Consider the following 22,846-nt stretch of genomic DNA (forward strand, 5'->3'; position numbering starts at 1 on the left):
CCTTCTTAAAACATATATCAGCTCACTAGACTTGCTCAAAGCCCTTCAGTGGCTTCCCATCTTTGCAGAGTAAAAGCCTAGTCCCTGAGAGTCACTTACAAAGCAGGGCAAGATCTGGCTCCTGACTGCTTCTCTTCCCTCATTTCCTGCTTCTCCCCACCTCCTCCTCTTCCCACTCTGGCATTCTTGCTCTTCCTGGAATAAACCAAGCACACTCTTGCCCCAAGGCCTTTGCACTTAATGTTCCCTCAGCCTGGAACTCTCTTCCCCCCAGGTATCTGCAGGGCTTGAGTGCTCCTTTCTTGCCTTTCTCAGCTCAGATGTCACCTCATCAGAGGCCTTCTCTGCCCATCCTGTGTAAAATAGCGACAATCACCCCGGCACTCCTATCTTACTTACTTGGGTTTGTTTTTCTCCGTGGCACATATCACAATCTAAAATACATCAATACACAGTAATACAACAATACACAATCTAAAATATAAAGTAAATACATTTCATTAAACAAATAAGGAAATACTAAATAAATAAGTAAAATTCTCTCTCTCTCTCTCTCTATATATATATGTATAGAATGAACTATGTATACTATATACTTATACTATATATATAAATATGAGCTCCCGGAGAACATACAGAAGTTTTGCTTTCTCTGTATTTCCAGCACCTTGTGCTTTGCAAATAATATTTGCTCGATAAATATGTATTCAATAAATGAGAATTGTCCAGACTCCCTTCCTAATAATTTATTTCCTGCTCCCATACTAGTATATTCATACTTCTGTTGTGAGAAGTCTTAAATCTCTAACCCCTGGTCCCTATTTCTGTTTCTACTGTTAAGCTATGAGATGCTCTGTAACAGGACCTAACTTGTTTTTATCATTATACTTACGACACTTATACAGCGTTTGTTACAAATGGATATTCCATAAATTTTCCATAAACGAAAAATGAACTACTGAATGAATGAGTGAACACACATTTTGTGTCACTTTGTAGCACATGACACATGATCACGAGACTCCTTGTGAGAGCTGTAGCAAGGCCTGGGCAGTGACTTGGGAAGAGTGCCTACTTCTTTTGGGAGACGGCTCAGCATCTTGCAGCTGGGAGTTAGGCCAAATAAGTGTCTAGCCCATTTGTCTTGGGATGGCTGCCAAGTCATAAGCAATTTACAATGAAAATTATATAGAAAATATGATGACTGATATAGTGCGAATTTCTATAGAGTGCAAAACATAAAATATGTTAACCAGCAAAATCTGTTAACAGCCAGATTAGAAATATACTCCCATGAAATCAGAGTATCCTAGCACTTACATGAAGTGCATTTCCTGGGTCACTTGAAGATTTTAAATTTTATTTCACTCTCTGAAAGGTTGAGTTCCATTGGGCTTCATTTAGGTGAGCCTCCTGTAAACTGGTATCTTATTCATTTAATGCCATGTCTGGCTTCCCCATATGATGAAATTGTTTCAGAACCATCCCTTGATATGAGAGGAGGAGGTAGAATTTTTATATAATGGTTTAAACTAGGTAGAAAATAAAGCTTATTCTCCAGAGAAGCTAACACTCTGTATCTTTTAGCCATTGATAAAAGCTTGGCATGTTGGCAATTTATATCTAAAATACCATTCCAATATACAAAACAGAAATAGACTCACAGACACAGAAAACAAACTTATGGTTACCAAAGTGGGAAGTGGGTGGGGGAGGGATAAATTAGGAGTTTGGGATTAACAGATACACACCACTATATATAAAACAGATAAACAGCAAGGACCTACTGTATAGCACAGGGAACTATATTCAATATCTTGTAATAACCTATAATGGAAAATAATCTGAAAAAGAATATATACATAGATATGTATAACTGAATTCACTTTGCTGTTTACCTGAAACTAACACAACATTGTAAATCAACTCTACTTCAATTAAAAAATATACCTTTCCAAATACTTATTAAACTATATAATCGTCATTTATGTCATAGAATCTTTTGTAGAGCTCAAGAAATATATTATGTGACCAGACAACTACTAATATAATTGCATGACTGTATACTCCCTGGAAAAACTTCAGTGGGATTAAACAAAAAAAAATTCTAACGTATTTGAAAATGTGCCAACAGCTGTTCCAAATTATCATGTGATATCTGATGTTCTGCCTGTACCTGTCCAAAATGGAAAGTGAACTTATTTGTTTGACAGGGTGAACTAATATTATTTAATGTTCATTTCTTTTCCAGTGTTACTTGTTGTTGTCTTTAAAGAAAAAATTAACAAACACCACGTGGCACTTTTTTTTTTTTTTTTCCGGTACGCGGGCCTCTCACTGTTGTGGCCTCTCCTGTTGCGGAGCACAGGCTCTGGACGTGCAGGCTCAGCGGCCATGGCTCACAGGCCCAGCCGCTCTGCGGCATGTGGGATCTTCCCAGACCGGGGCATGAACCCGTGTCCCCTGCATCGGCAGGCGGACTCTCAACAACTGCGCCACCAGGGAAGCCCACCACGTGGCACTTTTATGTGCCAGGCACTAATCTAATAACTTTATATACAGTAAAGGGCATTTAGGCTTGGGGATTTTCTCTCTTGCAGTTTTTGGAGATTATGACAAAATTATCTATTTATTGTTATTGGTGTTCCCTGTGGTAAAATCAGAATGTCCTAGAGCACTGAGCAACATTCCAAGTCACATTTAGACAGTACCAGAAGTTATCTTGAAAATTTTTTAAATTTAGAGCCATCAGAAAGAATCTCTTGGCACATACGAGAGATGTCGTGAAATTAAGAATTTTCTAATGTAACATCTTTTCTGATTTAAAAAGTATTCTACACTTATTTTGGAAAATTTGAAAATTATACAGATGTCTAAAGAAGAAAATTAAAATTACACCCAAGTGCATTACCCAGAGATAACCACCAGAAACTTTTGGCTGTATTTTTTTTTCCAAATCTTCTTTTCTATGAGTATTTACATATATACTTTTTTTTTCTTTTTATGAAACTATGACTCTATTGTCTAAGTATCTTGTTACTGATTTCTTGTATAGCAGTAGTTTGTTACTTAACGTTTTTCATAAAAACATATAAAAATTCTTCAAAAATGTGTTACGTTAGTATTTCATCACATGAATGTACCATTTTCCTCCCTTTGGGCATTTTGGGTGGTTTTCAGTTTTTAATTATTATAGATAACAGTATGGTGAATATCCTTATAGTCTTGGTACATTTCTCTAATTATTTCCCTATGACAAATTCTTGGAAGTAGAATAACTAGATGAAAAGATATGAACATGTTTAGGTTCTGGTAGATCTTGTCCAATTGGCCTTAAGCAAGGTTTGTAATAATTTGCCTTCCTAGTTGCAGACTATCAGAGTATTTGATTTTGTTCTCAGCAACAATGTGTATTACCATGATAAAATTTTGTTTTTTGCAAACTTGATAGGTAAAACTAAACTAAATGTAATATAATACAAATATAATGTTAATTTGTGTTTTTTCTGACCTGGTGCAGTTAAGTTTTTTTTTTTCTGTATTTAATTGAGAGCCTTCTCAATTTATGTGTGATTTTTTTCTGTTGATATAAATCTATATATTTACATCAAAGAAATCAGGAAACACTAAAAATCAAGGCTGATTTTTTTTCCCCCCCAGAGAGCCAATTGCTAAAGATTTGGACACTACTGTATATGCTCAAAATTTGTTACTGGCGGGAGTATATGATCAAAAACATTTGGACGGGAGAAAAGATCCTTCCTATACTGGAATAGGCTGGAAGGCGAAAGCAGATTTAAATTCAGATAAGACTGTAAATTTGATAATAGGTAGATGACTGAGTTTCAGGGGGTCTTGCAGGGGTGAAGGGGGGACACTTAAGTGAAAATAAACGAATCACTAGCTAAGAATGTCTGCCGATCATTAGGGCTGTTTGCCAAATGGTTCTCCATCCCTCCCCTGTCACCCAGCTTTTGGGTCCCAAAGTAGGATTACAGTTCTGGGCCCTCTCATATTGGATGAAACACGTGACTATATCTGTCCAATGAAAAATGATAGCCGTCACTTCTAGCTTGGAGTGTTTCATTGCCAGTGCCAGGCCCTCCAGCACACTCTTTTTCCGTTTGCATTGTAACCATCTGGCGGCTGCTTGGACCCCTGCGTTACTACTTTAATGGTTAGTGACTCTCTGCCAACCCACAAATAATATGTGAAGTGAACAAGAAATATTGTTGGGTGAAGCCACTGAGATTTGAGGGTTGCTACTACAGCCTATTCTGCCTGATCCAGAATGCAAGAAATAGTAGAAAGGATGCAGTAAGTTTGAGGAAGTACAAAGAGGAGAAATGAGTTAGTCAAGTCTGAATGTGGGAAAATGACTTTACTAGGAAAGCATAGTAGGACTGCCCTGCTTCTCAGAGTGCCTGTGTGAGGTGTGTGATCATAAAGTGACAAAAAGCAGTTAGGTGGCACCACTCTCACCTGTCATTGAGACCACCAGGGATCCATTTAGGATTTCTGGTTTCTATACCTCTTTCATCCCAGTAGAACAACAGAGACAGAAATACACTCTCTGTTTACACAACTCATGAAGAGTGCAACGTAATCTAGTAAGCAAGAGACAGAACATTCTGGAGCCATGAGCAGTAACTCTGATTTTGTCACTAAACTGGCGATTCTCGGAGCAGGTCCCTGAGGCCTCAGTATACTTGAAGGCACATCTAACTAGCAGCAGTGATTAAAAGGAAATTTCTCCGTACTTTCTTAACAATTCCAGTGTTCTTTAAATAATCCTTAGTATAAAATATTAAAGAAAAGTAAGATAATTCCCAAGAACTTGGTTTTGAAACATACTCCCTCTGGGACTGAGAGAGGAAGAAGCCTGGAAATAATACAGACACATATACATACACTCTTGCCACTATTGTTCAATATAGACTGGGCCTGGAGACTAGTGAAGATATATTTAATACAGGGGAATTGTAACTCCAAGGACCTGGGAAATTCACATAACCATACGAATATCACATGTAAATACCTTAACATTAAAAACAATACTCTAAAAATAAAACAATAATAATGACATGGGAAAGTATTCAAAAAAATCTTTTTTTCACTGATAACTCATGTCCCTCTCACCTCTGACCACATCTGCTTCTTTTCCTATTGGCCTCAAGGGCCCAGCAATTCAGTACTTCATCTTCAAGGCAGGCTTTCCCCCCTCAACTCCATACCTGGCAGGTCCTTCGCATCCTCCTGGTCACTTTCTCAAAGAAACCTTCCCTGAATTTCCAGCCTCAAATAGTTATCCCCCTGCTTGAGACACTCAAGGACTTTGCTTCTGTAGTTAATCACTGTCTCTTCTGTACCATCAACCTCTTCTTCTGGTATCATTCCCATGAGTATGCTGACAAACCCTAGAGTACCCTTCCGTCTTGCACTGTTAAAGATCGTCCCTTGGTCTAGCATTCCCTTGCATCAACAGCTCCATTTTTCTCTTCCCTTTCATAGCAGAACCATGCCAACAGACATATAAATGCCATCTCCACCGCCTCCTCTTTCGTTCCGTCATCAGCTGAGTCCCGTCCGACTCTCATCCCCCTCACTCTGCTGAAGTTGCCCTTGTCATTGTCATCAGTGGTTTTTGTGCTGCCCAATCTAGTGGATAATTTCTGTCCCCATCTCACTTGGCTTCTCAGGGGCAGCTGACATCGCTGACTCCTCCATCCTTCTTGAGATGCTCCTCTCCATTGGCTTCTGCGATAATACACTCTCCTGGTTTTCCACCTCAAAGGTTTCCTCTGTTGAGCCTTCCTCTGTGACTCAGAAAATGGCTTTGGGTTCGCTTCTGTGTTTGTGCTGTTCCCCTAGGAGATCTCAGCCATTCCCAGGTCTTAAATATCAACTGTGTGCTGTGCTGACAGCTCCCACCTTGGTTTCCCTAGCCCCACTGTCACCTCTGGGCTCCAGATGCCTCCTCATCTCCATCTGAAGATTTCGTTGCCATCTTCATGGCTACAGCTTCAAAATGGAGCTCCTCATTCCTTCCTGTTCTTCTACCTGTTTTGTTTTGCCCCAGTCTTTCTTATTTTAAAAAATAGTAGGGCTTCCCTGGTGGCGCAGTGGTTAGGAGCCCACCTGCCAATGCAGGGGACACGGGTTCGAGCCCTCATCCGGGAAGATCCCACATGCCGTGGACCAACTAAGCCCGTGAGCCACAACTACTGAGCCTGTGCTCTAGAGCCCGTGCTCCAGAACAAGAGGAGCCACCGCAACGAGAAGCCCTCGCACCACAACAAAGAGTAGCCCCCACTCGTCACAACTAGAGAAAGACCACACACAGCAACAAAGACCCAGTGCAACCAAAAATAAAAAATAGTAAATAAAATAAATTAATTTAAAAAATAGTGAATTGTTTGTTCAGTTATTAAGTCCAGAGATCTGGAAGTCATCTGTAATTTCTTTCCCTTCCTCATCCCTCACATCTAATTCATAATGTGTCTATTTGCTCTGCCTATAAAATACGTATTTTACCTGTCTGTTTATTTCTGTTTCTATTTCAGACCATCATCACTTTTCTCCTGGATGGTTGTAATAGCAGCTGATAGAATTTTCCACTTTGACATTTGTCTCTTTCCAATCCATGCCCAATATTTTAACTGAGTGATTTTTATAAAATGTAAATCAAATTGCTCTTCGCCCTTTGAAGTCCTCCACTGCACTGAATCTGGAGTCAAATCCAGATTCCTTACTTTGACCTCCCAGGCTCTGTGTGATCCAGCTCTGCCTTCTTCTCCATCCTCATTGCATGTCACTCTGCCTTTGGCTCTTTTGCTCTGGTAAAACTGGTCTTCTTTTTGTCTCTAGAATAGGCTGGTCTCCATCCTCAGTGCCTTTGTATTTTTTGGTCCCTTTTCTTGGAAGGTCTTTCTCTAGTTCATCATGTGGCTGGTGCCTTCTTTTCCTGAAAAGCTCAGCCTAAACGCCAGCTCCAAGTGAGAGTTTCCTACTCTAATGACAGATTTCCCACTGGTTTGTTTCTGTCCCAGTGCTTAACACAGCTTGGGATTGCTTTTCTTTATTTACCTGATTTGGTAGAAAGCTCTGTGAGGACAGGAACCTTATCTCTGTCTAGTGTTTGGTAGGTGCTCTGTAGACATAGTTGAATGAAAAAAAAATGTATGGAAGAATAATGGTCTTGCCCTGTTTATCATATGAACGATTATTGAATGAAGATATAGAAGAAAAGTGTGAAAACTGGTAGGCAGCACAATACTAAAAAGGTACCAGTCAGATTACACTTTATAGGGGTAAATGTGAAATCCTGTGCTTTGGTTTTATAAAAACTCAGTTTCACTGTGTAGAATCAGGGAACTCTGGCTTGATGCCAATTCACATGTTAGAGCCAGAAGTGGTAGCTCAAAAGTTAGTGAAGTCCTAAACTGCATCGATAAATCCCTGTATTTCTGTATTAGAGGAGGGCATTATCTTATAGTACTCTCCTCCAGTGACACCAGTAGAATTATTACAACTTTCTAAATTGCAGTGGGATACCTCATTCATTCATTCATTCATCCATCCAGCATTTACCAAGTACATTCTGGGCACTAGTATTATAGCTGGGAGCAAAATGATCACGGCTGTTGTGTTCATGGGACTCAGTGTCTAACTTGCAAAGTGAAGTGATTTCTATTTCAGTGGAAGCGTTGAAGCAGAAAACAGTTCGTCATTTACTGAGAGGCCGTGCAATCTTGTGGTTAAGAACTCATGCTCTGGAGCTCGACTTTGGGGCCCCGGGGCTTCAAATTCCAGCTCTCCTATTTCTCAGCTATGTGTGACTTTGGGCAAGTTTTTAGAATGTCTCTCTGCTTCAGTATTCTCATCTATGAACTGGAGATAATAATAGTACCACCACATAAAGTTGTAAGAAGTAAGTGAGTTAGTGTGTATAAATCATTTAGAAGAGTACACAGCACTCAGTAAGCACTTAGAAAATAGGTATCAAGCAGTTAATGAATAATGTGTTTTCTGGAGGACCAAAGGCTGGAAGACAGGTTGAGGTTGGGGAGAAGTGGTCATGGTGGGAGCTGGGGAGACCAAAGACCAAATTATTATCATTTTGTTTATAATTGTTTGCAATTGTCCGAGCTTGGACTGAAAACTCTTGGCTGGAGAGTTGACGACATTTATTTTATTTAGTTTTCTATTTTAGGCTAGAGAGGTATGAATCCTGTTTAGAAATAGCCCCCGACAGTCTTTTTTTCTCCTAAAGCTTACAAAGAAACACATACTTTTGGAAATAGTAAAATTATAGCTGTCCATAAATGCATATTTTGCTTCACTTTTGTTTTAGTGGCAGCTGAAATATCCTAAACTAGTTCTCCGAGAAGCCGCCAGCGTCCCTGAGGAGCTCCATAAAGAGGTTCAAGAAGCCTTTCTCACGCTGCACAAGCACGGCTGCTTATTTCGGGACCTGGTGAGGATCCAAGGCAAAGATTTGCTCACTCCAGTCTCTCGCATCCTCATTGGTAACCCCGGCTGCACCTACAAGTACCTGAACACCAGGCTCTTTACGGTACCCTGGCCAGTGAAAGGCTCTGATGCAAAGTACCACGAGGCCGAAGTAGCTGCCGCCTGTCAAACCTTCCTCAAGCTCAACGACTACCTGCAGGTAGAGACCATCCAGGCTTTGGAAGAACTCGCTGCTAAGGAGAAAGCCAACATCGATGCCGTGCCAGTGTGTATAGGTCCGGATTTCCCCAGGGTTGGCATGGGGTCATCCTTTGATGGACAAGATGAGATAGACATGAAGAACCGCGCAGCCTACAACGTAACTCTGTTGAATTTCATGGATCCTCCGAAAATGCCATACCTGAAAGAGGAACCGTATTTTGGCATGGGGAAAATGGCCGTGAGCTGGCATCACGATGAAAATCTGGTGGACAGGTCAGCGGTGGCAGTGTACAGTTATAGCTGTGAAGGTACAGTCTGCTCTGTGAAGAAGCAGCCCCGAACGTAACATGACCAGAGTTGCACAGGCTCTGGAGATATATGTGGTCATGTGTGTGTGTGTTTGTGTACATAGGTGTTGTGTGTCCTTCTAAGGTTTGCCACGCCCATATATCTACAGAATATGCCTCTTTCTCATCCAGCTGTGCTGTCTGGCTCATCGTTATACTGTGCTCAGATAGCATATTTTCATGCGTAAGCACTACTGTCATTGTCTTTTCCAGGCCCAGGAGAGCAGCATCTTGGTTTCACACAGCCTGCTGCCTTTCTCTGAAGCCCAGAATAGATCGTACAGGTGCTATAATTAACTTGCTGATAAAGGGCCGGGAAAACAAAAATCTGTCAAATCCTTCCAGATTCCCACAGGTGTACATTTCCAGCCTTGCCAAAATATTTTATTACGGTCGACATCACTGTCTTGAAGGGAGTGATTTGTCAAATGTGGACTTGTTCTTGGCTTCCTACAGTTTTGACTACTGTCCTTACTCGCCGGAAGCAGCTGAGGTGGGTTTTATAAGCCAACAGGCCTCTATTTTCAGGAAACTCTCCAGGCCCCCCTCAGTTCTGCAGTTTTAGGCCTGAGAGGGTTGCTGTGGCCAACTCGTTCTTGCAGTTTCTGAAATCTGGTGCCCTTGGAACAGAGGTCACAGGCTACCTTTTTTATGGTCTGCCCAAATTTTCCTTCTTTGCTTGCTCAGTTTATGTGTGTTTAAGGTCCCCATTGCTTTTCAGAATAGGGTTATAAAAAAGGTAGGTGAACACGTCAAAGACAGAGTGACCATTGCTGATTTTCTCTGCCTGATCATTTGGCAAAGGAATACAAGACGTAATGGCTCTTTTGCCTGTTTAATCTCTTCCTGTTTATTAAAAGGTGATTGGAAAAGCAGAGTTCTGCTGGGTTGGCCAAAAAGTTCATTTGGGTTTTTCCGTAACATCTTGTGGAAAGACCCAAATGAACTTTTTGGCCAACCCAATAGATATCCCATCAGGGAATCAACTAGAACTTTTAAGGGTCATTGTTTTCTGAAGGCTAGTTTTTAATTGGATTTTGTTGTTATTTGACTCTTATTTACTAAAACGACTGTTTTGGAAAAGGGATTTTTAAATAAGAAACTCTCCTGGCTCTCTCTAAATATCTTACCATTTCCCAGTCTCAAAAATTTCCTCTGGATAGCTAAAATGTTTTCTAACTCTACCTTATGTCTTCAGCCGGAAACAAGGAACTAGTTTAGCAGTTAGACATTTAACCAGCTTCTCTGGCATCTCAAATAATGATGCTGACCCAAGAAAATTGCTTGAAGGGGATTTGATGCTGTCCTAATGGAAAGAACCGCGATCCTCTCTGATCTTTAATAAGGCCTTGCCAGGGATTTAAGAACTATCACATCCAAGAACTCTGATGTGAACGAACAATGGAGTTTGTTAGTTTCTTTCTTAAGGAGGCAACTCTCTGAAACCGAGGTGGTGGTATGTGATAGCTCAAACAGCTACAAAGATGTCTTTGTGCTCCCACAGACTTTCAGCCCTTCTGTTTAATAGTCCTATTGTACTTCCAGAGCGTGGGTGATCAAATAGTTTTTGAAACCTGGAATATCTTGCAGAAAGGAATGAAAATTTTTAATGAATAGTTTCTGTGGTCGGGAGTAGTTACGATTGATAAAGTATACAAATATACATAAATACATAAAGCTTTATCTTTGCGGTTATCACCTAGATGAGGGAACTGCAGAATTTGAATCTGTAGGAGCAGGGTAATTCCTTCTTTCTCTTACCCCGAGGCTCCCAGAACTCTATCCCATAATAACAGCAGTACTGGAAGCTCTCATTTATTGAGCACCTACTATGTGCCAGGCACTGGTAGCAGCATTTTACATGTATTAACCCATTTTATTTTTACAACAACCCTATGAACGAAGTAGTACTGTTATCCTCATTTTACAGATGAGGAAACTGAGACACAGAAGGATGATGAACTTTTCCACGGTTATACAGCTATGAATTAGCATAACTAGGATTTGAACGCAGAATTTGAATGCAGACATTCTGGTTTCAGAATTTAGCTAAGGCTAAATGCCTTATGAGCAGGTATTTCCTGCCCCTGCAGTATAGTTACCTGTGGGAGTTTGGTTTTTAAAATGTCCACCTCTGGAAAGGTTACGGGAATATTCTACTTTCTCTTGTTTGCAAGTCCTGATGCTCTCCCTTCTCCCCACCACCTCACTGCCCTCTCCCCACAACATCTGCTGTAGCTTTCTGTACCTCCTCTCAGATGACCGGGATGCATTAGACTGGGAAAGGGAACCTCTCTAGGTCTCTGGCTGTGTGTGTCATGTTGGGTCAGATGGTTTAAAAAGCATGTGCCTTGAAACGTTTTGCTGGGTGCATTTCTTCCAGGTGACAAGTGCTATGTTTAATTCTCTGGCCTCTTTAGAATCCTGCCAGAGGTATGGTAAGGGTGAGCTCGAAGGGAACCATTTCAGTTAAAATCATGATTGGGGTTGGGAAGGGCCTAAAGGGGGCAAAGAGAATGGAAATTTCAGACAACTGTACTGTTTTCTGCATCCTTGAACATGTTGGTTGAACAGTTGCTAAGGGAGGTTCAGGTAGCTGTGCTAGACAGTATGGAAACACCAAAGGTGAATCAAGTGCCCTTCTTGCCTTGAGAGGATAGGTGAAGTAAGGTGTGCTCTGGTGGTTATAATTATGAAATGATGAAATGTCAGATCCGGAAGGGACTTTTGAACTCAGCTAGTTCAGCCTCTCATTTTACAGATGAAAGCACTGAGGCAGGGAGAATGGGAGTGATTTGTCCAAGGTCACATGGTTACTTAGTGAAAAGGGAGCGTTACAGCCACAGGAGAGGTTCATGTAAAATGCACTAGGTATCCAGAAACAGAAGTGATTACTTCCTGCTGAAGTTAAATTCAGTTGAAGCTTAAGATCTTTCAAGACTTTGCTCTCAATACCTTTTCCCAGTGAAATCTTCACGTAGATTTATAATGAGCCAATCATCCCTCCTTGGTTTATTTCTGCCAGTAGAGGTCATTGAGAAGTGATTGGTATAGGATACATGTATCATTAATTATATACTAAATTCATTGACTTCCCAAGCAGTGCTAGTTAATGGCTGTCTCCAGTAGGAGGATTGAAATAGTACAGTTTTTAATCAGGAATGGCTTTAGGGAACCATGTGTAAATAGGCAGAGTATTTGATTTTCCTATTCTAGCTTTGCGGGCAATTGCTTGTTCCTCCTAGATATAAAAAAACAAATCTTGCAGGGAAGATATTAACAACCCATGGTTTAATATAGTCCTACACCTTGTTCTTTGATTCGAACCCCTTCAAAAGGATCACTGAAACACTTACTGTTGGTTACTATTTTTGTTTGTTTGGAAGGAAATATTTTCTGTGATATGGTCTTCATAGAAAAAACCCCACAATTCTTAAGAATTTTAACTAGTGCCAACTATTGCAGATTTTTGGTATAATTTCCCAGGTTTCCCATGAAGGACAAAGGAGGAAACGGAAGAAGAGGCCCATGACTCCTGTTGAGTATGCAATAGGCTAGAAGGCAGGGACTTTGCAATAATTTTCTTGGAACTCTAGGATTCCCATTTATGTCTCTGACTCCGGAAGAGTTGATTCCACTGAAGGATGGAAATTTGTTTCTATAATTCTTAGCTCTATTTCGAAATGAGTAGCTTTATGTTTCTTAGCAGCCTTTGAGACTATGAAAAGCTAGATTGCAACTAGAAGTCTTAGAGCACTCATAATTTAAGAAAATGCTTTTTAATGTTTTTATTAGTTTCCCAGCAGCCCTGTCTGTGGTCCCAAAGCTCATTTGATCTTGTTTGTTTCAGTGTGTCATGTCTTATCTTTGTTATTTTTGAAGTCACTTACACTGCTCAGTAAAACTTGTTTGATAAGTCACATTTTTTTTTACCCCTGTGCAACTATTGATATTTATTCAATTAACAGGAAGCATCTACTGTTTGCCAAGCACTCTTCTAGATGCTGAGCATGCAGCAATGAACAAAAATCCCTGCCCTCATGGAGCTTATGTTTTAGCAAAGCGAGACAGGAAAGAAACAAATAAGCTTGTATAATAAGGGTGAGGCACAGGCTTACAGTTTTAAATAGGAAAGTCAAGCTTCCTTTAATTGGGTAACACTGGAGCAAAGACTGGAAGGAGCGAGTGGGTGAATATTGAGGCTCAGAGATGGGACATGACTTTGGGATGTTTCAGAAGCAACAAGTGTGAATAGAATAGAGGCAGAGAAAAAGAAAAGTAACAGAGGTGAAGACAGAAAGGGAAGACCAGGGGCGGGGTGGGGCGGAAGATAGGACCTTCTAATATTGTACAGAAGTCCCCCCGCTTATCCACGGGGGATGCGTTCCAAGACCCCCAGTGGATGCCTGAAACCGCAGATAGTACTGAACCCTATGTAGACTATGTTTTGTCCTATGCATAAATACCCATGATGAAGTTGAATTTATAAATTAGGCATAGTAAGGGATTAACAACAATAACTAATAATAAAGTAGAACAGTTATAACAGTATATTGTAATAAAAACTCTGTGACTGTGGCCTCTGTCGCAAAATTTCGTATTGTACAAATTTAATACCTTGCCTGTCTTAACTAAACATTTATCATGCACTGTCGCCGTAACTTTTGCAGTTTGCGGTGCAACAGCAAAACTAGTGCAAATTTCTTTTTCCTTCTTCACAATTTCACAGATAGAAGATTTGTTCTTACCATAGATGTTAGCAACCTCAGCGTACAATTCTTTTTCTTTCCATACTAAGTCGAGAACCTTCACCTTTTCACGCAAAGGAAGAACTTTACAGCTTCTCTTTGGCATATTGGAAGTGCCAGCATCGCTACTCTTATGCTTTGGGGCCATTGCTAAGTAAAAGAAGGGTTACTGGAATGCAAGCACTTTGATACTGTGACGGTTGATCTGATAACTAGAGGGCTACTAAGCAGGCTACACTGGACAAAGGGGTGAGTTACTTTCCAGGCAGGACAGAGCCAGATGGTGCACGATTTCATCATGCCGCTCAGAACGGCGCGCAACTTAAAAACTTATGAATTGTTTATTTCTGTAACTTTCCATTTAATATTTTCAGACTGCAGTTGACTGCGGGTAACTGAAACCACAGAAAGTGAAACCGCAGATAAGGAGAGGCTACTGTAATACAAATACTGGGCTTATACTTGGAGTGAGATGGAGAACCATTGCAGTTTGGAGCAGAAGGGAGGCAGCAGTGGAAGCAGGGGAGCTGCGAGAGGCCATTGGGTAATCCAGACTAGAGATGGCGGACCAGGTTAGAAGAGGCAGAGGTGATGAGAGATGGTTATATCGAGTCCCATATCTTTTCACCAGAAAAGAGTGGCAGTGTCCAGTGCCCGTGAGAAAAGAAGGCTAGCAATGACATCTCCTAATTGTCAAGAGAAGGCTAGGCCAATAAGAATGGCTGAACTTTTTTTCCCTTTCTCCATATCTTTATTGGGGTATAATTTACATACGATGAACTGCACATATTTAAAGTTTACAATTTTAGAAGTGGGATGTGAAGTTAGCGGTGGCTTATCAGAAAAGAGCAGCCCAGGTGTTCCATCTGGTGTTATCCCTTCATCATAATCCAGTCTCCTCTGTTGGAGTTTTCAGATTCCTGCATCCCCTGTCCGTCTCTTTCCTGATTTGTTTCTTTATTTTGGTGGAGCATATCCTCTAATGGCTTCTTGAGAAAGGGTGCTTAGAAGGTAAATTTTTGAGACCTTGAATGTCTTAAATTATCTTTATTCTACATTAACATGTGTAGATACTTTAGGTATGGAAATCTTGACAGGAAATAATTTTCCTTCAGAATTTTGCGGGCATTGTACCACAGTGTCTTTTATCTTCCAGTGTTCATGTTGAGAGCTCTGATTTTTTTGTTTGTCCTTTATGTGACTTTTTTGGTTGGATTTTTTTCCTAATGTTTTATAAGTTTGCAGTGATATTTTTTTATCCATTTTACTGGCATTTGGTAGGTCCTTTCCATCTGGAAACTCAGGTCCTTCAATGTGGGATATTTTCTTGAATCACTGTGTTAATGGTTTCTTTCTCTCCAGTTTTCTCTTCTCTCTAGAATCCATATGGTTTGGTTCTCGAACCTTCTGGACTGTTTCCTCTAATTTTCTTACTTATTCTCTTGTTTTTAATCTTTTTGTATTTTTCTGATATACTCTCAGAGGTTTTCTTAACTATATCTTCCAACTGGTCTATTGAGGTTTTTCTTTTTTAAATTATTGAAATATTACAAACATCATAAACATGTAGCTTGGTGAATTGTCACAGACCGAACATATCTGTGTCACTAGCTCCCAGATCAATAAAGAAAACATTAGTACCCCATAAATGGTCCCTTCCAGCATATTCTTTTCCCCAACAGTAACCATTGTCTTGACTTCTAAAGCCATGCATTAGCTTTACACATATTTGAATTAGAATTGTAAGCTCTTTGAAGGCATGGCTTGTGTCTTGATCCTTCTTTGTATGTGCGTATAACGCAAAATCAGTAAGTATTTTTTTGCCCCAAAATCAGTAGGTATCTTTTGTTCTTGAGTAGTTTGTGCTGTTCAACTACATTGTGGCCACTGTCCCATCACTCTTCTGATTTCTGCAACTATGATCTCTGTTTAGTATTAGGATTCTTTTGATTGCAGATAGCAGATACTTGACCTAAACAAGCTTAATTTAAAAAGATAAGGAATTCTTTTATTTAATACTAAGTCTCACAGGCTTCAAGTGGACCTTATTTTGACAGTAATGTATGGTCACTTTCAAACTTCTTCCCCTTCCTATTTTGGCTCTTTTTGAGCTGTAGCTTTCTTTTCTTGAGGAAAACAAACTTCTCGTGGTCCCCAAATGACCACCTCCAGCTTTTGTGGCCACTCTCTTTTTCAGGAGCTTTGGGAAGGAGAGAAACCGGGTCTTGGACATGTATTTTGAACCCTGGATAAAGCTTTGCCTGAAGCTGGGTTAACAAACCATTATTCTTTTTTGATTAATCCACTTTGATTCTGGTCTTCTATGCTGTTTACAACATCAGGGTTTCCTCTAAGGCTCCATGACACACTCTGTACTTTCCTGAGGTTGCCCACAGAATCGCAACCTCTATTGTTCGAAGCTTTGGTTCGGGGAATGTATTATTTGAGAAATCTTTCTGCTTCCTCTCCTCATTTCATATTTTATTTCAAATAATGTCGTGGTCTTAAAGCTTTAGCCAAGAGCCCCCAGAGCAGTTTTTCTCTCCTTTTCTCTCTTTCCTTTTATTCCCCCAAGTCCATGAAGCATGATATAATGAGATTCTCCTATGTATGTGAATAGTTATATCTTAAAAAAACTTTTTTTTTCAAATGCTTTATCTGAAAGCTGACAGGGACAGACATCATGTTGAAAGGCTTCAGATTTTTCAGTAAAGAGTTTTCAGTATTTCTCCCGAAATCCTAGAAAACTTATAATTAATTTTATAATTTATGTGTGCCAGGGGACTATGTTTGTCCTGATTGCTTGTTTCGAGACATGTTAGAGCAGCTTCTTGTTATAGATTCTAAGCTGAGACTGATGAGGGTGTTTTGTTTTGTTTTTTTTCTTCCAACTTCTGAATTCTCCATTTCTTCAGACCATTCATTCCTCAGTGGCTGAGTAACGTGCTCTGTGTTAGCAGCCAGCTTGACTGCTTGTTCCTCACAACCAATCAAGGAAATCATTTTTAAATGGTAGAGCTTTTTTTTTTTTTTTGCGGTACGAGGGCCTCTCACTGTTGTGGCCTCTCCCATTGCGGAGCATAGGCTCCGGACTCGCAGACTCAGCGGCCATGGCTTACGGGCCCAGCCGCTTCACGGCATGTGGGATCTTCCCGGACCGGGGCACGAACCCGTGTCCCCTGCATCGGCAGGCGGACTCTCAACCACTGCGCCACCAGGGAAGCCCGGTAGAACTCTTTGAGGAAGGCTTCTTCCTGACCTACCCTTCTTTCTAAGGGATAGAGTCCTTCAGGAGTGTTTCCCAAATGTTCTCTGGCTTAGGCCATTTGCCATTACTTTGGAAACCTATCCAGGAAAATTATGCAACGTCTGCACACAGAAGCATGTACCTCCCCCGGGGGATCATTCTGAAAAACAGATCTGACCCTATGAAAAAGTCATTATCAGTGTCTGCCACTGCCCTCAAGTCTAGCTTGCTTACCATGAGTCACAAAACCCACCGTGTCCTGGCCTCTCGCTACCTCTCCAGCCTCTTCACTTGCAAATCCATGTCATTCATGTAGTACTCTTACAACTCAGAATCAGTTATGTTCCTAAACACCCACCATGCTATTTCCCTTCTAGAATGTGTCTTCCTAACCTCATACCTTCCCCTTTCACTTTCTGTCTCCATTTTTAAAAATGATTTCTTGTCCAAGGCGCTGGAATGTCATAGATCAGCGCTGGACAGAGAAAGCATCCTTAGGCTTTGTACACCAGCTGACCCTCTGCAACTTCTGGGTTTCTCCTGCCTCAGTATCTGTGACATGGATAGGAAGGTACCTGCTATTTAAGCCCCTCTAGGTACAGGGTTAAGGAAACAGAAAATAGTTGCCAGGTCCAGAGTCTTGGAATTTTAGCACTTGGCTAAGGGAATAGGGAATAGGAAATAGGGCTATTTTTTTTTTTTAAGGGAATAGTTTTTTTTGTTTGTTTTTAATTTTATTTATTTATTTATGGCTGTGTTGGGTCTTCGTTTCTGTGCGAGGGCTTTCTCTAGTTGCGGCAAGTGGGGGCCACTCTTTATCGCGGTGCGCGGGCCTCTCACTATCGCGGTCTCTCTTGTTGCAGAGCACAGGCTCCAGACGCGCAGGCTCAGTAACTGTGGCTCACGGGCCTAGTTGCTCTGCGGCATGTGGGATCTTCCCAAACCAGGGCTTGAACCCGTGTCCCCTGCATTGGCAGGCAGATTCTCAACCACTGCGCCACCAGGGAAGCCCAGGGCTATTTTTTAATGTGTGGTGATGATGAATATATATTTACATATCAGGGAAATTATTGACATACATTATTAATGGTATATGCTGTTAAATATGGTAGAAAATTTCAAGTGATATATTTTACTTGATTAGAACTGTCATCTCTTCTTCCGTGCTCAGGCTTCTATCTTTGTTTTCTATGCGACGCTGTTTGCATACAGCTTTGTGAATGGAAACAAAATATTTGATGGCATTTATCTTTTATTAAATGGAATTAATTTTTTCTCAAAAACTAGTTAGTATAAATAAATCAAATTGGTTAACTTGGCGGGGGCAGTTTTGGACATTTTAAACTTGACCTTTAAACTTAGTCTTCTTTTGTACTTTGTCACATCTTTCACTTCTTTAGTAGTTTGGTTAGTGGGAGCTGGGAATGCACCAAACACATTGAGATACTTAAAATCATTTCAACGTTACTGAAGTTCAAAGGCAAGTAGGAGCCAGTTGCCTCTGCTTGTTTCCAAAATAACATAGGGGAACAGTAATCGCAGTTGCTACAGGTAATTACAAGTTGATTTTGTTGAGAAAGTGGGCAACACTGTATTTATGCAATAAAAAATTTATCAGACGTACAGCTTCCCTCCTCCCTACCCAGCTGACGGAGGAAACAAACTTTCAACAAAACATTATTTTAATGAGCACATTGCAAAGGTGCTGGACTTATGGGAGGCATCAGGCAACACTGATTGCAATTACTGTCTCTGTTTGTTGTTCAAGGCTTTATTGGTTCCATATTGAGAAGAGTGTGAGGATGAAATTTAGAGGGGAAAGTAGTCAACCAGTCTGTTAGCCTATAAAGATGATCCCTTTTTAGAACGTCCATACTTGGTGGCATTAAAGCTACCTGAAAATCATTGTCTTTGTAGTTTAAAAATCATTTCTTTTTAAAGTTAAGTTGTCGTTGATTTGACCAGGGAGGGACATAGTCTTCTTAAAATGTCTCTATTCTTTTTTCTTGGGCTACTTGCTACATCTGTTATCATTAGGACCCTCTAGAATGAAGCAGCCTGAAAGCCTTGGGGTATCACACATATAAATATTGAGTTCTCATATCAACATTCTTTTGTTAAATTGATCTTATCAAATAATTTAGCATTAATTGCTTTATTATGTTGTATGCTGGTATTAGTCACATGACACTGCTCCCAAAATCTTGGCTCCCTGTACACCAGTGCCGAAATGAGATACAGAGACAGAGTTTTGGAGGGGAAAGAAAGGGTGGCTTTATTCTTTGCCAGGCAAAGGGGGGAACACAGCAGGCTAGCGCCTCAAGTGTGCCCCCTCCTTGGGGAATAGGGAGAGGTCTTATAGTCGGGGCTCAGTGGTCAGGGGTATGCAATAAGGATCAAGGCAGTAATAGTCTTGCATTGTTCTTTCTTCTGCGGAGTTTCTAAAGGGTGGGGTTGCTGACAAGATTAGGGTGTGTGCAGGGTCTCCTAATCTTGAAGCGCTTCTCTGGTCCCTTTAATCTTGCCTCAGGTGGCTTCCTGGCTGCTCCTCCCTTGACTATCAACTGTTCGAATCTGCCCTTTGGAACTCAGGGAAGGTCATGGAGGCTGGAGTCTTGCCTATAAGAAATGGGGGACAAAAAGGCCTCCATGCCTGGGAGCCCCATAGGACCCTGCTCGGTTTCAGCATTAGTAGGTGTTAGTCACATTGCATCATTATTACTTTATTCAGCCTCGCCTTCCTCACTAATATGTGCTGTAGGCACCTCTATCAAATCACAGATATCAAGACTCTAGAGCAGCAGTTGGCAAATGTTTTCTGTATAAAGGGCCAGATAGTAAAGACTTTCAGCTTTATGGGCCTTATGGTCTGTGTCTTAGCTGCTCAACCTTGTTGTTATGTGTGAAAGCAGCTGTGGACAGGATGCAAATGAATGGTCCTGACTCTGTTCCTGTTAAACTTTATAAAAGCAGGGGATAGGCCTGATTTGCCTATAGGCTAGAGCAAGGTTCATGGACTTGAATGCCTGTCGGGGCTAGGCAGGTACTGCAAAGGAGTCAAGTGGCTGACTGGGGACTGCCACTAGTGCCTTGTCTAAAATGGGCAGCTACTTCTTACCTACAGCCACTTGTGACTGCCCCAGTGATATTTGAGCTTATAATTCAAGAGTAGCTGGAAACTGGTATTTTTACACAAAGCACTTTTATCAGTGGGCAACTAACTTTAGATTTGTTCAGAAAATATAGTAAAGGTCAAGCTATATATCTTTGTGAGCTCTTTTCTGGTCCATAGGATCTAGTTTTGCAAATTCTGGTATTTTCAGATGTAACTGTGTATTATGTATAACTATATATTATGTACAGGAACTTCCTGGAGAATGTCATCAGACATGGACAGCAAATATCTAGTTCTGATGCTGCTAGCTCCCTTCAAGTGCCTGTGACAGATATCAGTTATCAATCATACCACTCTTTCCTGCTGAGCCTAGAGAAAATTTCAGAGTGATTCTACACCAGTCCTCAGAAAAGCCACGACCAGTGAATTCGTTGTGTCCTCTGATATATAAGGTATTTGTCACTCCTGTTCCAGAGGACTCTCTTTAAAATGTTTTTTGGGATTCACCTAGAAAATGGCTTTGCATTTTTTAATTCTATAACTTTAAAGAAATCTAGCTAAAAATTGCTCTTAACTAAAGAGTATTTGAAAAAATATGTATCAGAAATAACGCACATGACAAAAGATAAGCTTCTGTTCCTATGGCAGAATTTATTTTATATTATTGAATAAATTTATTTATTTATTTTTGGCTGCATTGGGTCTTCATTGTGGTGTGCAGGCTTCTCATCGTGGTGGCTTCTCTTGTTGTGGAACACAGGCTCTAGGTGCGCGGGCTCAGTAGTTGTGGCGCACAGGTTTAGTTGCTTCACGGCATGTGGGATCTTCCCAGACCAGAGCTTGAATCCGTGTCCCCTGCGTTGTCAGGCAGATTCTTAACCACTGTGCTGCCAGGGAAGTCCCAGATTTTAGATTCAAACTTAGAGAACTGAAGATCTCCACAGTTGCATGTGTCCGTAAAGGTTCTGGTAGCATTCCTTCTTTGAAGAGACCGTGAACTTGGATTTCTGGTCTGATTTTTTTTCACCATACCTGTGCAAAGTAATGGGAACAAATAGTTATAAAGGGGAGTTTCTTTTTCCTTTCTCTTACTACCTCTGACCCTGGTGCACAGTTACTGGAGAGTAAGATGTTCACAATTTAGGGACTCTGTATGAGAATATGTGCCATCTAGGAGCACATACTTTTGGATTGTGTATGTGGCATGCACATGATGCCAGCCTAGGTAAAACATGCTTTATTGTCCATTTTGATGGCATAAAACTTTACATCTTTTGTACTCTGCCCTCTGTGAGTCTAAACCGTACTTGTCTCTCAAGTTTGATCTTCTCCAAGAATTCTGCTCTACCCATTCTAATCCTCATTGAACCTGCCTCTTCTCTAGATTTCTTTAATATTGAGAACTGTCCTAATTTAGCAGTGTCACGCTTTATTACATTATTTGATTTAATTTGCATTTGTTTCCTCCCCCCATAATTAACATTTTCTTTTCCTGCCATCTAGCGTAGTAAGGACCGTGAATGGTGTGAACTGAAAGAACATTTTGTTTTTAAGCAGGCAATTTAGTACAGATGTTCATTGGATGCTTTTTATATGCCACTGGGGCTCTAAATGTGGATGAAACAGAACAATGGACCCTGCCCTTGAAGACCAGAGTCTAGTGGATTAAAGTCTAATGGAATTTAAAATGTTCCCTTTTTTAGTAATCAGTGATGAACATTTACAGCTCCCCTGGAAGGAAAGCTCCCCTGGGCCTAGGTCTTTGTTTCATTTACTGTTATATCCCAAGTGCCCAGGTCAGTGCCTTGTATACAGTAACTGCTCAGTAAATATTTCTTAGGTGAACTTTTACAAGTTTTTATGTAAGTGCAGGGCTCTTAGGTGAACCGTAGTGTCTGCCTTCCACTTCCTTTACGTCTCTCCCACTCCTCATCCCAGCCACGTAGTTCTCTGCCCAGAAAAGTCAGCCTTGACTTTCCTTCCAGAAATATTATATGTACGTATACGTACATGTGTGTGTTTGTACTTCTTACACAAATTATAGCCTATGCCTTTCTTTCCCTTAAAATATATCAGATAGTTCTCTGTCAGTGCATACTCATGTTACTTTTAGTGGCTGTATAGTATTGATTACTCGGACATTTCATAATTTATTAAACCAGAAACTTATTGATGGGTATTTAGGTTATTCTGATCTTTTGCTCTTATACACAGTATTACGATAAATATCCTCACTCAAGTTGTGACCTCTGCAAGTAGGAATTTTAGTATACATTCCTAAAAGTGGAAGTGTGGAATTCTTATAAGTTCAAAGGGTTTATGTATTTGTAATTTTGATAGGAATTGCCAAATAGTCTTCTACAGAGAATATGAATGTGCCATTTTGCTGCACTCTGACTAACACCATATTTTATCAAAGTGCTTGATTTTTTTGTGATCTGATAGGTGAAAAATATCTATTATGGCTTTGTATTTCTCTTACATAAATAAGTTTGAACATCATTTTATATGTTTACAAACTCATTTCATTTTATGTGTTCTGTCGTTATAACTTTTGCCCATTTTTCTATGTGATAATTGATCTTTATCTTATTGATGTGTAGGAGCTCTTTGTATAGTTAAAAAAAAAATTCCATGTCTGTGCTTGCTTGTTTATATTTCTATGTGAATTAGAGAATCAGCTTGTCTAGTGACCTGCCCAACACACCTAAAAAAT

The 22,846-nt window shown here is 40.4% G+C and overlaps 1 protein-coding gene across 12 annotated transcripts in view; it reads left to right on the forward strand.

The window, feature by feature from the left end:
• FTO (FTO alpha-ketoglutarate dependent dioxygenase) overlaps nt 1-22,846 on the forward strand; it is a 406,506-nt gene that overhangs the window by 103,312 nt on the left and 280,348 nt on the right. For all 12 annotated transcript variants that reach the window (XR_016390975.1, XR_016390973.1, XR_016390974.1 and 9 more), the window contains exon 3: nt 8,354-8,981. Coding sequence is in view for 8 of the 12 variants with exons in the window: in XM_022555119.3 (XP_022410827.1) it covers nt 8,354-8,981 (628 nt within the window). In the remaining 4 variants the exon portion in view is untranslated. The remainder of the gene's footprint in view (nt 1-8,353; nt 8,982-22,846) is intronic.

This window comes from Delphinapterus leucas, chromosome 20 (assembly GCF_059928025.1).
Source record: "Delphinapterus leucas isolate spDelLeu-1000000601 "Yukka" chromosome 20, BTC_Dleu_Yukka2, whole genome shotgun sequence".
Taxonomy (NCBI): Eukaryota; Metazoa; Chordata; class Mammalia; order Artiodactyla; family Monodontidae; genus Delphinapterus; species Delphinapterus leucas.